Source organism: Cavia porcellus, unplaced genomic scaffold (genome assembly GCF_034190915.1).
Source record: "Cavia porcellus strain 051 isolate PalLab524CR breed Dunkin Hartley unplaced genomic scaffold, mCavPor4.1 scaffold_20, whole genome shotgun sequence".
NCBI lineage: Eukaryota > Metazoa > Chordata > Mammalia > Rodentia > Caviidae > Cavia > Cavia porcellus.
In genome coordinates this window covers 991,498-1,008,159 of record NW_026947503.1, presented here as the reverse complement: position 1 = coordinate 1,008,159, position 16,662 = coordinate 991,498, and the positions used below count along the sequence as shown (strand labels likewise).

The 16,662-nt window shown below is 48.5% G+C and overlaps 1 protein-coding gene and 1 pseudogene across 2 annotated transcripts in view; one reads left to right on the top strand and one right to left on the bottom strand.

Moving 5' to 3' along the window:
• Window positions 1-16,662, top strand: part of Kcng2 (potassium voltage-gated channel modifier subfamily G member 2) — an 87,251-nt gene that overhangs the window by 44,958 nt on the left and 25,631 nt on the right. For both annotated transcript variants that reach the window (XR_010041342.1, XM_063231398.1), the window contains exon 2: window positions 11,547-12,250. Coding sequence is in view for 1 of the 2 variants with exons in the window: in XM_063231398.1 (XP_063087468.1) it covers window positions 11,597-12,250 (654 nt within the window). In the remaining variant the exon portion in view is untranslated. The remainder of the gene's footprint in view (window positions 1-11,546; window positions 12,251-16,662) is intronic.
• Window positions 7,137-11,631, bottom strand: LOC134471751 (lupus La protein-like; annotated as a pseudogene).

Below are 16,662 nucleotides of genomic sequence, written 5' to 3'. Positions count from 1 at the left end.
AAAGTGGGGCTGCCTGACCCTGTCCATCTCTTAACAACTTGTTGTTTATCCCACTTGGTCAATGACCAGACCCAAGGGCGGTGTTGGCTAGCGGTGGACAGGTTTTGGCACAGAAGAATATTTAAAAGAAGAAGAGTAATCATCTGGCCTTGGTCAAACAGTTAAGGTACAGGCATAAAGTTATATATCCAAAGTAAAACAAAATATAACAAACTTTGAAGGACAAGTCAGCATTGGGTGGGGCCGTTTCCCACAAAGCAATAGCAAACATACATACCAAGAGAATGAATGCAATCAGGAATCTCAGGGGGTAGCAGAACATGTTAAGGGTTCGGGGAATCGGCGCGGCACAGTTTAATTTTTAGGGGATTACCAGTCTTTTTAAATGTCCAACAGTTGTTGTCTGGTGGCGGAGCAGGCTTTAGATGTGACGTGTGGATCCAAGGGGCGATGCCGTCGACCTTCACTGCAGTGGATGTAGTCAGCAGTACTTGGTAGGGTCCTTTCCAGCGAGGCTGTAAGGTGTCAGCTTGGTGGCGGTGAACCAGCACGAAGTCCCCTACTTGATAGGAGTGTGGCGTTGGAGATTCGCCGGGGGCATAAGCCGATGACAGCTGCTTGCAGAGGATCTTTTGTAGGCGATCAAGGGCGATGAGCCTATCAGACAGAAAAGTAGGTAATACCACAGAGCCATTTGTTCGGGGAAAGAGGTCTCGGATAGGAGGAGGAGCACCAAAGAGGACTTCAAAAGGGGTTAGATTAGGTGGCTTAGCTGATGGAGTGTTTCGAGCATGGAAAAGAGCAAAGGGCAGGAGCATTGTCCAATCTTTTAAGCCAGTCTCAAAGACTAATTTAGTTAAGGTCTCCTTAATTGTTCTATTGATTCTTTCTACCTGTCCTGAACTCTGGGGCCTATAAGCACAATGTAGTTTCCAATCAATCCCCAGTATGTTGGCCAGCCCCTGACTTACCTTAGCCACGAACGCCGGCCCATTATCTGACCCGATTACCTTAGGTAGTCTGAAGCGAGGGAAGATTTCTTCCATCAGTTTTTTAGTAACTGTGGCAGCTGTCTCTTTTTTAGTGGGGTAGGCTTCGGGCCATCCGGAAAAAGTATCAACAAAAACAAGCAAATACCTATATCCGTACTTGGTGGGCCTGATCTCAGTGAAGTCCATTCCCCAATATTGCCCAGGCCTTGTGCCTGTCAGTCTTTTTCCCGATGTTAACTTGGTGGGGTGGGCATTAGTTAACTGGCATGCCTTACAGTTAGCCACTACTTGAGTGGCAATTTTACGAATGCCCGAGGGAACTATTCCCGGATAACTTTGGTGTTGAGCCAGCAAGCACAGTTTTTTAATCCCCAAGTGAGTGAGCTGGTGAGCCTATTGGAGGTAAGTGGTCAGGTCTAGTTCATCGGGTTGTTTTCCCAACTGAACTTTTTTCTTAGGAAGGGTATTAGAGCGTCAGAACTCGTGTGTCTCTCATGGTGGCTGTTCTTGCAGCCTGATCAGCTAGGTTGTTTCCTTTAGTAATGGGGTCTGTCCCCCTTTGATGGCTATTACAATGTATTATGGCTACTTTTTGTGGCAGCATAACTGCGTCCAACAACCAGAGAATCTCTTGTTTATGTTTTATTTCCTTTCCTGCAGAGGTTAAAAGCCCCCGTTGTCGATATATAGCCCCATGGATGTGGGCCGTTGCAAAAGCATATCAACTGTCTGTGTAGATATTTGCTTGTTTTCCCTTAGCAAGCTCTAAGGCCTTGGTGAGGGCAATCAGCTCAGCCCTCTGGGCCGAGGAGCCTTCTTTGAGTCCGGTTGCCCAAATTATATTAGAGCAATCAGTCACCGCAGCTCCCGCAACTTGCTTACCTTGTAGGAGGAAGCTACTCCCATCAGTGAAGTACATCACCTCAGCGTCTGGTAATGGTTGGTCTGTCAGGTCTGGTCAGACTCCGGTTTCCTCCACTAGGATATCTTGGCAAGTATGTAACATTGGTTCTGAGGTTTCTTCTGGCAGTAGAGTTGCTGGGTTGAGGGTTGTTGGGGGTCTGAAGGTTATCCTGTCCTTGTTTAGCAAAAGACTTTGGTAGTGAGTGATTCGGGTGTTAGAGAGCCACCTGTCTGGGGGCTGTCGAATAACACTCTCAAGGGTGTGTGGGGCAATGATAGTTAGCTTTTGGCCCAAAGTCAATTTATCTGATCCTTAGTGAGCAAGGCGGCTGCTGCATGGCCCTTAGACATGGCGGCCATCCATTTGCCACCGCATCTAGTCTCTTTGAAAGGTAGGCCACTGGTCGTTTCCATGGCCCGACAGTCTGGATTAATACTCCTCGGGCTATTCCTTTTCTCTCCTCTATGAAGAGGGTAAAGGGCTTATCTGTGTTGGGAAGGGCCAGAGCGGGAGCTGACAAGAGAGCTCGTTTGATGGCATCAAAAGCTTGTTGGTGACTCTCTTCCCATGTGAAGGGAGAATTCCCTTTTAGGAGTGGATATAGGGGAGCTGCCAGAGACGCAAAACCCAGAATCCATAATCGACAAAACCCAGCAGTTCCAAGGAACTCATGTAACTGCTTCTGAGTCTTGGGTGGGGGAATCTGAGTCACTGTATGTTTGCGCGCCTCAGTAAGCCATCTTTTACCTCCCTTTAGAGTGTAGCCCAGAAAGATTACCTCTTTTTGCAGATTTGGGCCTTTTTAGCTGACGCCCGATATCCCAAAGCAGCCAACTCATGTAATAACGCTCGAGTCCCGTCTTTACATTTGGATTCCAAGCTTGCTGCCAGCAGTAAATCACCAACGTACTGCAGGAGAGTGAGGTTAGGATGTTGGGTCCAGAAGGGCAGCAAGTCCTTGTGGAGGGCCTCATCGAAGATGGTCAGACTGTTCTTGAATCCTTGAGGAAGACATGTCCAGTTCAACTGTCCAATAGCCCCCGTATCGGGGTCAGTCCATTCAAATGCAAACAGGGGCTGGCTGTCCTTGTGTAGAGGTAGACAGAAGAAAGCATCTTTTAAATCAACAACAGTATACCAAGTCTTGGATGGGGTTAGGCCACAGAGTAAGTTGTATGGGTTTGGCACCATAGGGTGAATATCCTCCACCCTGCTGTTAATTTCCCTTAGATCTTGGACTGGTCTGTAGTCATCTGTCCTGGGCTTTTTGACCGGGAGCAACAGGAAGTTCCACGCAGATCTGCAGGGAGTTAGCACCTTTAAGTCTAAAAGCCTCTGTATGTGATTTTTAATTCCTCAGTGGGCTTCCTTGCTGATGGGATATTGTCTGACTCGGATGGGAGTGGCAGTGGTTTTTAAAGTAACCACCACAGGTGGTTGTTGGTTCGCCAGTCCGAGCCCAGCCATTTCTGCCCAAGACTCTTTGAAATCAGTCAGTCACTCACAGGGTATGGATTGAGATTCTGATTTATCATAGAGTCGATATTCATCTTCCATTTTTAGAGACAATATTGTAATCATGGGCTGCCCAACCTTTTGGTTACTGAAAGTCACTTGTGGCCCATGGGGTTCAAAGGAGATCTTAGCCCCTAGTTTAGTTAATAAGTCTCTTCCTAGTAGAGGAGCGGGGCATTCAGGGATCACCAAGAAGGAGTGTTTTACTTTTCCTTTGCCTAAATCCACAGTATGCTCAGTTGTCCAGAAGCAGTACTGGCTTCCATTCGCCCCTTGGACCAACGACTTTTTTGGATGAGAGCGACCCTAAAGGGGCCTGCAGGGCCGAATAAACGGCTCCTGTGTCGATCTCAAAGTCCACAGGGGTCCCCTCCACATTAAAAGTTACCCTGAGCTCCGGGAGGGGATTCAAGCTCTGAGTTCCCTAATCTTCTTCATCTAGGGCGAGCATAGGAGCTCGCTGGGGGGAAAGTTTTTCTCTTTCCTCCTTTTCTCTTTTCCTTTTGAGTTTCCTACAATCCTTAATTAAATGTTCTTCTCTTTACAGTAGGCACATTGATCCGGATCTAGTGGTGGCCGGCCAGGCTTTTTTCTATCTGTCTCTGGCTTATTAACTACGGCAGCCAACACTTTTGCTAATTCTTTACTTCGTCTCCTGTCTCTCGCTTGCTCTTTTTCCTCCTTGTCTCTCTCTTATAGTACACTTTTTCAGCCTCCTTAACTAAATCTCTTAGAGAGAGATTCTGTAGTCCATCTAGCCTCTGGAGCTTACACCTGATGTCAGGGGCCGATTGGCCGATGAAGGTCATGGCCACTGAGCCTTGGTGTCCCTTGTCCAGAGGGTCAAACGGAGTATACCGGCGATAAGCCTCCATTAGCCATTCTAAAAACACTGAGGGAGTCTCAGTGGGTCCCTGAATTACTTCTCTTACCTTAGCCAAATTAGTGGGGCGCCTTGCGGCCGCCCGGAAACCCACCATCACAGTCTATCAATAGATGGACAGCTGCTGCCTACCTTCAGGAGAGTTCGGGTCCCATTTGGGCCGCTTCAGAGGGAACAAGTCATCAATTTGATCTGGAAGCTGAGTAGGCCTCCTGTCTATTCCGAGGACATTCCTTCGTGCCTCCAGCAAGATGCGGTCTCTCTCTTCTGTAGTGAAAAGGGCTTCCAGTAACTGCTGGCAATCATCCCAAGTGGGCTGGTATGAGTACATCAGGGAATCCATTAATCCTGTTAACTTAGAGGGGTCATCAGAGAAGGAAGGGTTGTTATTTCTCCAATTATATAAGTCAGAGGAAGAAAACGGCCAGTACTGCAGGGTAGGCATTTCACCTTCCTCAGTACCATTGCTAATCATAGGCCCGCAAGGTCGGAGGGGGAGGGTCACAGCCGGATTTCCCTCCCCACAGAGTGTGTGCTTACTTCGAGTCCCATGAGCGGGCCCCTTACCCCCCCGGTGAACTCATCCAAGCCCCCGGGGGAAGCGGGGGACTGGCAGTCAAAGATGTTGTTTCAGAGGAGGAGGACGGGCTGCATTGAGGTGTTGGTGGGGCGGAAGGTGGATAAGGGGGAAGAGGAGGACTTGGAGGGTCAGGGTCAGTTTCGAGTAGAAAGAGGTCAGGTTGTGATTCTGGCAAGACAGGCGGAGCCAAAAGTGCCTTTGCATCTAGGAGTTTAGAAACGTTCAGCTCGCTGGGGGGAAGGAAAGGCTTTACCCAGGATGGGGGGTCCTCACACAGATCCTGCCAAACCAGAATATAGGATATTTGATCCGGGTGGCCGTGTCTACCGGGATGGAAAATTACATCCTTAACAGCCAGGATCAGGGGAAGGTGGAAAGTTCCTTCCGGAGGCCATCCGACTGAAAAGGTGGGCCATTCTGAAGAGCAGAAGATCTGCCATTTGCCCTTCTTAACCTGGAGAGAAAGATTGCGAGCTCACTCCCGAACCTCAGGTCAATGGTCCAAGGTAAGGGAGAGAGGGGTGAAAGTTGTCTGTCCCATCTTATCCTGAAGGAAAAAGAAGAATTACAATGGACAAAGGAGACGCGGACAAAAACAAACACCACTCACGAGCCGGCATCACGCACACACACACCAGAGCCACTAGGTGGCGGAAACAGACCGGCGGAGAAATCCAGCGAAACAGACCGGCGGGGAAATCCGCTGCAGACGGTAGGAGCTACCTACCCAACTCGGCAGGAGCGACCTGCCTACGCGAATTGGTGGGAACCACCGGCAGACGTTCCACAAGGGAACTTCGGGCGTCCCCCGAAAGGAACAGACTGCCCTTGAGGTCAGGACCAAAGAAACAACACAAATGGTCCAGGGCAGTAGAAGAGAGGAGAAAAAATGAGTGATCAATCGAAATGAAAGTAAACAAAAAATCAGCCGTACTCACCCCAGAGAGGTGCCGTTGGTGTCTCCCCCTGCGAGGAGGTCTGATCTCGGTTTAATCTCGGTGGGACCTCCAAATGTAAGACTGGTGTCACAAAGGAGATTCCAAGGGCTCCGCTCTCATGTAAGAACAAAGGGGTCTTTATTATTCCGTGCGCACGGGGTCCTCTGAACAAGCGGGAACAGAGGGCCCCGAGTGTAGGTGAGGCAGGTGCTTTTAAGGGAAAAAATCGCAAAGCAAGCGTTTTTTTTTTTTTTTTTTTTTTTTTTTTTACAGAAGCCAATCACAGCAGTTAGGGCAGGATAGTCAGCGGTTTACCTATTTGTGGTTGGTCAGCTCATAAGGGATGACCAGCGGGTCAGAGGTAATTAACTGTCTTGTTCTGCACAACTTATCTTTAGGACACCTGGTTTCTGTATGGCTCGAGTTTGACATGTTTTACAACCCTGATTAGCGTAATCGGCAGGCTCTATCTCTGAGTTCCCTGGCACAGCACAGCCCGAGCATATCACAGCTGCAGATGTTTTCTTTTTGATCCTCCCTCGGAGCTGAGTTTGGACTAAGTCATGAGGCCCAGTGCTGTTTCTAGCTGAGAAACAGCATCTTGTTTTTAACCTTTAAATTTCTGGTCCTTCAATATAAACTTGCATATTTGTCACTTTAATCATTTAAAGGCACAGTTCAGTGTGTTTTAACATGATAAAAGTGTTCCGCAGCCCTCACTGCTGGCGCCAGTCCACTTCTAGTGCAGTGTACTCATTCAAGGAGTTATTCTGTTACTCCTCCTCCCATGCTCTTTTTCTCTAAGAATTTATTGATCGTGGACATTTCATATAAATGGGTTCACTTGGGTTGATCTTTTTTGCCCTTCTTTTAGTAAAACAGTATAACATTATGTATAACATAACAGTGTTACATTTCTGGGTTTATGCATGTTGTAGGAGTAGTTAGTTCCTTTTTGGGACTGAATGATATTCTACCGTGTGGAGCATCTATTCATCAGTTGATAGAATTTGGGTTGTTGTCATCTTTTGACTATTTTGCTTTGTTTGTTTAGTTTTTACTTCTTATAAAGTTTTACTTCTTATAAAGTTTATATTTTGTTATTTTATGTGGATACATTCTCATGTTACAAAAGTAATTTAGTGAAAGAATCTGCCATCTGAATCATCTGAACACAAACAGAGCTATACATTTTTTTAAAAATGTCTTTGGATTATAACAACAAAAAGACTAGTTAGAACAACAGCAACAAAAAAATTGTCCATTTTTACAGATGGACACTGAAGTAGACCTCATTCGATTTTCTTTTTTTTTTTTTTTTTTTTTTTGGCACCGAGGATCAAACGTGCTGTCTGTCTCGTGTTTGCCAGGCAGGTGCTCACGTCGCTGAGCTAAATCCCTGGGCCTCCATTTTCTTTTTAAAAGCCTCCAAAGATATAAAGCAGCTTAAAGCCTCACATGAATAAAAAGGCTGCTTGTCACACGACAGCTGCCGGCACACTGCGTTTCTGCTGTCGGATGCAGGCCTGCTCGGTTTCTTCTCTTGCTCTCTTGGCCGGTCCAGCAGCACCGTTTTCATCCCGTTCTGCGTAACTGTCACACTGGGTTTTCTTGTCCTGAAACTGTGCTTTTCCTGTGGCAGGCCGAGGCTCTACAGCTTTATTCCCTTTCTTTTTTCCTTTTTAAGTCTGTGACCTTTCTGTTTCCACTTGCTTAGGGATTCCGACTGATCCTCCGTGATTGCTGTCAAAGCTGCTTCCCACCTCCCCTTCCATTGCCCCCACGTCACTTCGTTTCTCCATTGTTGGCTGCCGTTATTTGCATCTCTGCTGTATCCACTACTTGCTTGCCTTTTTCTTTAGAGTTATTCCCTCTTTCGCTCCTGTGGCAAAGTCTACCCACTTTAACTCACCGTGAGCTGGGAAAAGGGTGTGCAGATCTTCACTACAGGTCTGATTGTCTAAGTTCCCAAAACCTTCAGCAGGCGTCTGCTCTTCTCTTTTAGAGATTTCATTTTGGCATTTTCTGTAGCTTCCATTTTTCTTCTTGTTCTTGTTTAGATTTTGATTACCTCCCACTTTATTTTGCTTTCTTCATTTTTTAAATTTCTTTCTTCATTTTTCTTTGCAAAATAATCTTCCTTAAAACATATTAGCAGATCTGTGTCTTTATACTTCTGGCCCGGAGTTTCTATAAACTTCTTAGCAGATTCAGCATTACCAAGCAGCGCAAATGCTGGTCCCTTAATGCTTTGTGTGGTGTTCTTCTCATCCTATGTCTAGTACTTGACCTCTATCTTCTAGCCATTGTTTGATGTAATTGAAGGCTGAATCCATGGGAAACCTTTAATATAAACAGATCTCTTTTCACAGCATTTTTTTTACCCATCTGTCACTTCAAGGAGGACTTTGGAGATCTTCTGATTTTTGTTTTATCTTCACTGATTTCCATGAGTTCTTCTTTAGATTTGCTCAATTATTCCACTATTACATTAAAGTCTGTGGTTAGAAAGTTGAGTCTGTTGAATTTTATCATTATTTCCAGGGGTACCCAGGCTTCATCCAATTGGATCTGTTCCTTTAAAATTTTTCCTTTGGTCAATTTGATGACAGATTTTGGCCTCCCGAGCAGCTGTTTTTTCGTTATCACCATTTTCAGCCATTGCAGCCGTCTTCAAGGCTGTGGTCTGGCGTGCAGGCCACATGTTCACTAACAGCGACAGAGACCTTCTCCCTCCTCACTGCCACTGACCTCTTTTGACTCTTGTGAATGATGCTAATGTGAACTTTTATATGCAAGCTTTTGTGTGGATGTATGTTTTCATTTCTTTGGGGGTTTCATTTCTTTCTTTGGTATTGTGTTTATGTTTCTGAGAAACTATCAAACTGTGTCCCGCAGTGGCCACACTATTTTATATCCCATGTATGGGGATTCTGATTTTCCCACATCTTCTCCAAAACTTGTTTCTTTGCATTTGTTTGATTCTAACCAAATGAATGTGTATGAAATGGTATCATGCCATCCCACACCTGCTAGGCCTGCGGTTTCTGATGAAACACTCATCTTTTGTCTTACCGAGGACCCCTCTACACCACAAGCTGCTTTTCTCCCTTGTTTCAAAATGCTTATGGTCTTTGTCTTTGTGTGATTTGTGTTCATCTCAGTATGGATCTCTGAATTTATCTGACTTGGCATTTGTAGAGCTTCTTGGGTGTATAGCTGAATGTTTTCCTTCATATTTAGGGGTTGTTGATCATTATCTCTTTGAATATTCCGTTCCCTTCTCTCTCTTCTTGTTGGTGGGATCCTCACGCACAAATGAGCACACTTGACAGCAACACACAGATCCTTTTCTTCAGTGCTTTCTTTTCTGGCGCTCACATGGGAAGCTCTTGGATGATCTGTCTTTAGTGCCTGCCTAGACTGCCATGGATGCCTCCTGGAAGATTCCTTCTCATTCTGATAGTTTCCAATTCCAGAATCTCTACTGCTCCCTTTTCATAACTGTGTCTTCAACAATATCCTCTATGTGGTAAGACATCTTTCTCAGCATTTCCTTTAGCTCTTTGAACATATTTGTTATTGTCTGTGTGAATAAAGTCTTTGTCTAATGACTCCCATGTCTAGGCTTCCATAGGAATAGCTGAACTAGTTGCCTGCATGTGGCTTTTTTTATTCATTGTACACCTTATAAATTTTTTTATTGAAAACTAGACATTTTGAGTAATACACATGGCAGTTCTGGACATCCAGTCCCCTCACGCATCGGGATTTGTTGTCGCTTGTGTGTTTGTTTAGTAACATTCCAGGGCTAGTGCGGTAAAGTCCATATTCTCTGTCTTCTGTGGCCATTCACGTCTCTGATCTCTGAGATTAGTGGCTATAGTGCTTGGACATGTTCTTGAACACCTGAAATGAAAAGCTGATGTTTTGCAGATGGCCTTTTCAAGTGTGTGAGGGCCACCTGGAGCATAGTTCGCACCTGTCTGTCCTTGCCTCCTGCTTGGATATTTGAAGGTCAAGCCAAGCAGAGGTCTGAGGGACTTCTGTGGTCTTTCCTGAGTACACGAACATTCCAGGGTCCTAGGAATTTGTTGGAACTGCTCCACATCCCTATTTCCCAAAGTATCTCATTTCCCAACCTTTCTTCGCAAGCTGTTTGTCTTAGCTGTGACCCACTGCCTCAGACAGCAGCAGCTAAAATACTCTTCTATAAATGCTTTTGACAAAGGTTCCCTGGCTGGCTGCTGTGGCATTGGGAGAATTTCCCATTACATGAGATAAAGGCAAGGCTTTCAGTTGGTCTTTACAGGAACTATCCGCTAGGTTAAATGATAATTCCTAGGAAATGAGGTCTTTGCTCCTCCTTCCAGTAACCAGTCCTGGTTGGTGTCTGGTAAAGGCTGTGTTTCAAGGTCACCACTGAGCAGGGAGTAGGACATAGAAGCAGAATAAGATGGAATACTACAAAGCTCATGCTTACCAGGATCCAGCGGTTCTATCTTAAGTATTCCTGGCCACTGTGGTCCACTGTGAGGACACTGAGCTGCACTGTGTCTCCCTCTGGACACCTGAGAGTCCTTGCTTGTCAGTGGTCCTGTTCTAACACCATTTAGGACTTATTTATCTTTTCCACTCTTGTTGCTACATATAGCCACAGTCCTTAGATGTGCCCAACGCTGAATACCTCAGCTGCCCCCTCTCAGGAAGGAGAGAGACATCTTGGGTAGTACATTCAGAGGGGGATGGAACTGCTCTTCAGCACAATAGGAAAAGGACCCATGAAAGTCGGTGAGATAAATGTCATTGACGTTACTAATGTGCTCTTCTTCATAGGATTCTCTGAGAAATGTGGGCTCTTCACAGAAAAATGTGCAAGGGCAAACAGTTGCATGTAAATTTAGAAGGTTCAGAGTCCCGCTAAAGAATTTCTGTAGATACTAGAGAACCTGCAACACAGCAAAGTAGACTGTGGGTTTCTGTCTCTCCACGTCGGTGGTTCTCAACCCTAGCTATGCAGCAAAATTATCTGGAAGTTTTGTTCAGCGCAAAGCAAAAGAAAACATTTTCCATGTTGGAAATGTCAAGATTCAAAACCACAGCACAGAAGGCGGTATAGTGTAGCCCGGTACCCACACCATTGAACTCCCGCAGCTGTGAGGGCCAAGGGAAGACAGTTTTGTGGGCCACCACTTTATCTACGAACAGCGCCGTGTATCTCTCCCGTTTTTCACCTACCACAATACCATGCTTACACCTTTAAAATTTTAATTCATCTGTAGTGGTCAGGTTTTCTTATTTACTCTTAAGTCTTTTTATAGTTGATTTCGTCCACTCTGGACTCCAAACACAGCACTGACACATTGCCCTTTATGAGCATTTCACCCGCCCACCTATTTCGTTCCTTCCTTATCCTTTATTTGTTGAAGGGCAGGGAATTTTGTCTTTAAAACTGACCAACCAGCCCTGGCCGACAGCCACGAAGCAGCATTTCCAAGCACGAATAATTCCCTGGAAGTGGGCATACTTTAAGAATGCAGCATTATTCTTGAGGAGACTAAATGAAAATCAGGTCGCCACTTAACTGGGTCTGCGGGAAGACTCGAGGGCCCTGCTGCTCGGACTGCGTGGAGATGCGGCCCAGCAGGGGGAGTCCCGGCTCCAGCCCGGGTCCGAGGCCCTGCAGGTTCCAAATCCGCGCCCGCGGCCCTAACGCGCCTCTTTCCTTCCGCAGGCCCAGTCTCCGGAGCGCAGCGCCGCCCGGGGCCGCCGCCGCATGGGGCCATGGTGCTGCTGCCCGGGCACGCGGAGACCCCCGACCCGGGGCCCGGCGGCTGCCGAGCGCGCGGCGGAGCGGCCCGCCCGCGGCACGTCATCATCAACGTGGGCGGCTGCAGGGTGCGCCTGGCCTGGGCGGCCCTGGCGCGCTGTCCGCTGGCGCGCCTCGAGCGCCTCCGGGCCTGCCGCGGCCACGACGAGCTGCTGCGCGTGTGCGACGACTACGACGTGAGTCGCGACGAGTTCTTCTTCGACCGCAGCCCCTGCGCCTTCCGCGCCATCGTGGCGCTGCTGCGCGCCGGCAAGCTGCGGCTGCTGCGCGGCCCGTGCGCGCTGGCCTTCCGCGACGAGCTGGCCTACTGGGGCATCGACGAGGCGCGCCTGGAGCGCTGCTGCCTGCGCCGCCTGCGCCGCCGCGAGGAGGAGGCGGCCGAGGCGCGCGCGGGGCCGGCGGGGCGCGGGGCGCCGGGGAGCCCGGCGCGCGCCCTGGGACCCGGGCGGCTGGAGCGTGGCCGGCGGCGCCTCCGCGACGTGGTGGACAATCCGCACTCGGGGCTGGCGGGCAAGCTCTTCGCCTGTGTCTCCGTGGCGTTTGTGGCCGTCACGGCCGTCGGCCTCTGTCTGAGTACCATGCCGGACATCCGCGCCGAGGAAGAACGGGTGAGCACGGGCGTGGGCGGCGGGGCCAAGACCGGGACGAAGGCGCAGGGGGCCTGGCCGGAGCTAAGTTGTGAGCCTTCTGGCGACAGGGGCCCGGGAGAATGCGGTGGGCGTTGGGCTGGGTGCCATTAAATTAGTGGATCTTTGCCATGCCCACCTCTCCCCTGCTGTGGTTGGAGCCAAGGGCGCTGCACTCTTGGGCCCATAGGGGTTAAGTGGCTGCAAGTGAGGTGAGATGAGGTGACATTAGTCTCCAATCTACATTCCATTTCAGAATGGCAGTGTCTGGCCCAGAGCCTTCTCCACCAAGTCTCGCCAGTAGCATAGCCAGTCAAGCCAGCAAAGTGTGAATAGTGTGGAGCTAAAAAATATTAAATGTCTTAAAGGTTTAGAATTCTGTGAGTTTAATCCCAAACTTGGTCATCCCAGATCAAGGAGATAGAGAGGCCCCACATTCTCTCAGACCAGCCACCAGAGCCAGGCCAGGGGTGTGACATGTCCACTTCCAGTTCCCACTCTCCTGTTTACTAATCCAAGATTGCCAGCTTGTGAAACGTGGACAGAAATGTCACTTGTGGGTTTACCACAGTTCCCATGACAACACAGGTGGGTCAAGAGAAAGCCCTGCAACAGCTGTGCACATTGTAAATCATGAAACATTCTGGACACAACCAGGGAAAGATGTGCATCAGGCGTGAGTTTGTGTGGTCTGAGGTGTTGGGGTAGGTGGGAAGGAGAACGCTGCGGGTGTCCACTGGTGCTGGTCTGGGTAGTCCCGAGCCCGCCCTGCGGAGTTGCCCAGTTTCCCACAGTGACCCCTGCCAGGAGCAACTCAGTTCTACTCTTAAGGTGCCCAGAGGTTCTGCTCCAGCTCATCTGGTGGGCTCAATGCGTGATTCAGAGAAGCTAAATTCACCAAAGAACATGGTAGCCCCAACTGCAGGTTAAATTGAAGGGTAAATTGTGGGATATTGGCTTGACTTCTTCATTTTGAGTGTCCTGTGACTCAGCTGTCATTTCCAGTTGTCTTCAGCGGTTTATGACTCCACTTCTCAAGAGCAGTTATTCAATATGTATGCAGGAGGGAAAATGATTTCTAGAGGATCAGGGAATGGAAATAGAGCTGCTTGGCTAACATGGAAGGGGGATCCCCAAACCCCAAATCCTCTCAGGGTCACCCACTGCTGTACCTGTCACTGCCCTCTTCCACTCCCCAGGCGTCCTCAGTGGAGGTGGTGCAGACTGATGTCGCACCTTTGGAAAAGGTGCCTGGTAGCAGAGGAAGACTGTGAAAGATGTACTGAGAATATCTGTGTTATAAGGAGGAAGACAGTGGTGGCTTCCCCTGGTGTGGTAGTAACAGTGGAAGCCAGGGAGCTTCTAACCGCAGCAAGGGCTGGCTAAGGAAATCACCTTCTTTCTGTACACTCGATGGGATGTGGGGAACCTCAAAATGCCAGGAACCCATCTGAAAAACTCCTCTTCCTTATCTGGAATCAAATACCTACAGATTAACCTGACAGATCATGGCATCACTACAGACTACGATGAACAGATGTTGTAGTTCATGATCGCTGATGCCCATCTGCTGGAGTATGAGTTCATGAACTAAATTCCCCTGCCTGTTAGCCCTTTGGTGATATTTTTCAGGATACAAGCTATTGTGCAAAAAGAATTGCTCCTGCCAGAGTGCGCTGATTCAATCAGCGTGGGCAAACAGTGCAGTGACTCTAGGGCACATGGTGCGTTCTCCGGTCTGGGGTGGCAGATGCCTCACACATACCCTGTGACACATTGTCTAACACATCTTGGAAGACTTTGACCCCAAATCTGGCCATGATGGCTTCTGGTGTCTTGAGAAAATGAGAGCAGATAGGGTAGCATGCTTGGCTTTTGTCCACACCACACATACCTCTTTCTGAGATTCTCCTGTGTGTCAGAGGGACAAGGTGACAGTTCTTTTGTGAGATCATTGCAGTGGGGACTTGGTGGGGAACACTTAGAAGTGTTTCCACTGTGCGCAACAGGTACTAAATAAATAGAAGGTGTTACCACCAACTACCAGAAGGAAAAACTTCCATATTCTATCAATTTTTTTCTTTTAGTAAAATATAAATAAAACTTGCCATCTTTGCCACTTTTTGGCTCGTTTGAGTGAACTTTGAATGCTGGAGTCATGGTGTCACCCCATTCACCTCCAGGATTTTCCATCTTATTAAGGAAGAAGGAAATCTGACATATGCCACAAAGGGTGTGAACCTTGCAGGCATTATGCTCAGGGAAATAAACTCATTACGCAATGTAACAGGCCCACAGAATCTGGTGCTGGGAGGTATAGAGAGCCAGTGTCAGGAGGATGGAAAGCTGTGGAGACAGAAGACACAGTGGCGGAGACCCTGAAGCACATGCTGCCCTCAGTATCAAGGTGGCACAGTTTGCATTCTGTGCATGTTACCCACCCAGACACACATTCACAGAGATTTACAGACTCAGAGAAGCCAAGAGAAGGGTATTTGAGAGGAAGCACTTCATGCCTTTGTGACCATCCATGCCTTGAGGCTGTCCTCAGCAGAATGTGGAAGTGACATACTTTTAGAATCCAAGTGTGAACAGTGGTCGCTGGGTTTATCTTCACATCCCACGCTGACTCAGGCAAGTCATTACCATGGTTCTTGGTCTGCTGATCTCAGCCCCTTCCCTAGTGGGAGCATTTCAGATGCTCTAGTGTGTCCCTTAGCTTGCAGCTCATGAGACCTCAGGCAGGCTCTGCTTCTTTCCTTCTCAGAAGGGGGTGTCAGTGGGATGGCAGGTGTCATTCTGTTGCTTGTGAATGTCTCGTGGTAATGAATAGGATGCCCCTAACTTTTCCCCTGCTGAAAACAGCCCAAATCAGTTATGCTTTGACCTGGTTAGTCCAGGCATTGCTAGAGGTAGCAGAGAAGACACAGCACACAAGGAATGAGATAGGTCCAGAACCAGAAATGCCAGAGCAAGGCAGATCTGACATTGTCAACAGGTTTGACCCACATGTGCTATATGGGATGGATGTGTTGCAGGCTGATGTTCTAGAAACACTGCCCACCTTCCCTGGCATGTCCACTGGGTGGCTCTGCTGGGCTGGGTCCCTGTGTTATGACCGTCCAAGACTGCCCAGCTGGGATCCAGTACAGGTGTTCACCTTGGTGGTCATCTGGGCAGCTGCTCTGGCCCTGACCCTTGCTGAACCTAGGTGAGTTAATCCCAGGGTAGCCAACTGCCCAGATCTCTTTGAACAGCTTACTTCTCCCACTCTTCTCTCAGGTAGGCCACGTGGGAAAGCTGTGGGAATCACCACCTGCCTTTGGTCCTTCCCTCCTCTTGATTTGTCCTTCAATGTGGAGCACCAACAGGTTGCCAAGCAACAAGAGCTGCCACCCATCAGTGGCCCCACAGCATAAGGGAGGGGTCTACACCCTAGTAAGAAAGAGATGCCCAGGCTCGAAAACTACGCTCCATGTCAACCCTGACAGGACCCCAGGCTGGTCTGAGGGTTGGGCAAGGTCTCATCTCTGCAGGCCACACAGTGTGCCACACAGGGCCCCAGTGCTGCCACAGTGCCTCGGACCCTCAGGTCCCTCCCAACACCTACAGAGACTCTTTACCTCAGGACAGGCAGGTAGAACCACCGAGAAGGGCCTCGGGCCCAGGCCTACAGCATTGAAGTGACAAGGTGTCTATAGGTGTCTCTATGGCCAGCAGGAGAGTGAGTTAAGTCAGCTGTTGGGTGACGTGGGTGTTGCCATGGCACAGGTTGAAGCACCCCCAGGGATCTTGGCATTTGTTCCATGGCTACTGAAACAAACACCACAAACTGCCTGGCAGATTTATGCTGGTAAAGTTCTGGTAGCAGTGTCTACAGGGCCTCCTTGAGCAGAATCAGGCTGTAGCAAGACTGATTCCTCTGGAGTCTGAAGAGGAACCGCTTCCTGCCCTGGCTTGCCACCCCTTCTGCAGCAGTACCAGAAGGTGCCCTCCCTCCTGCACTGCCACTCGGTGCCTCCAGTTTCCTCTCATGAGTACCTGGGACCCACACAGCCCTCCCAAGTGACTCAGGATAACCTCACATTCTGAGGCCTTTAGTTACACACTTAGAATGGTTAATCTTGCGTGTCAGCTTGATTGGATTCAGAGCTATACTGCTGAACAGCCCCTGATGAAAGGAAGTTATGAATTTTTTTGGAAATCAGCAAAGCACACATCTTGAAGTGAGTGGTTTCAGAAAGAATAGGAACATGAGAGCTCCAATTCATCAATTAGTGAATCCATTGATAAGGCCATCATTTGATGGCATTACTGGAAAGTCATGGAATTTAGGACCTGACTCTCCTACAAAGGAGCTGGTCTTGAGAGGCTGTGACCTTAAAGACGACATT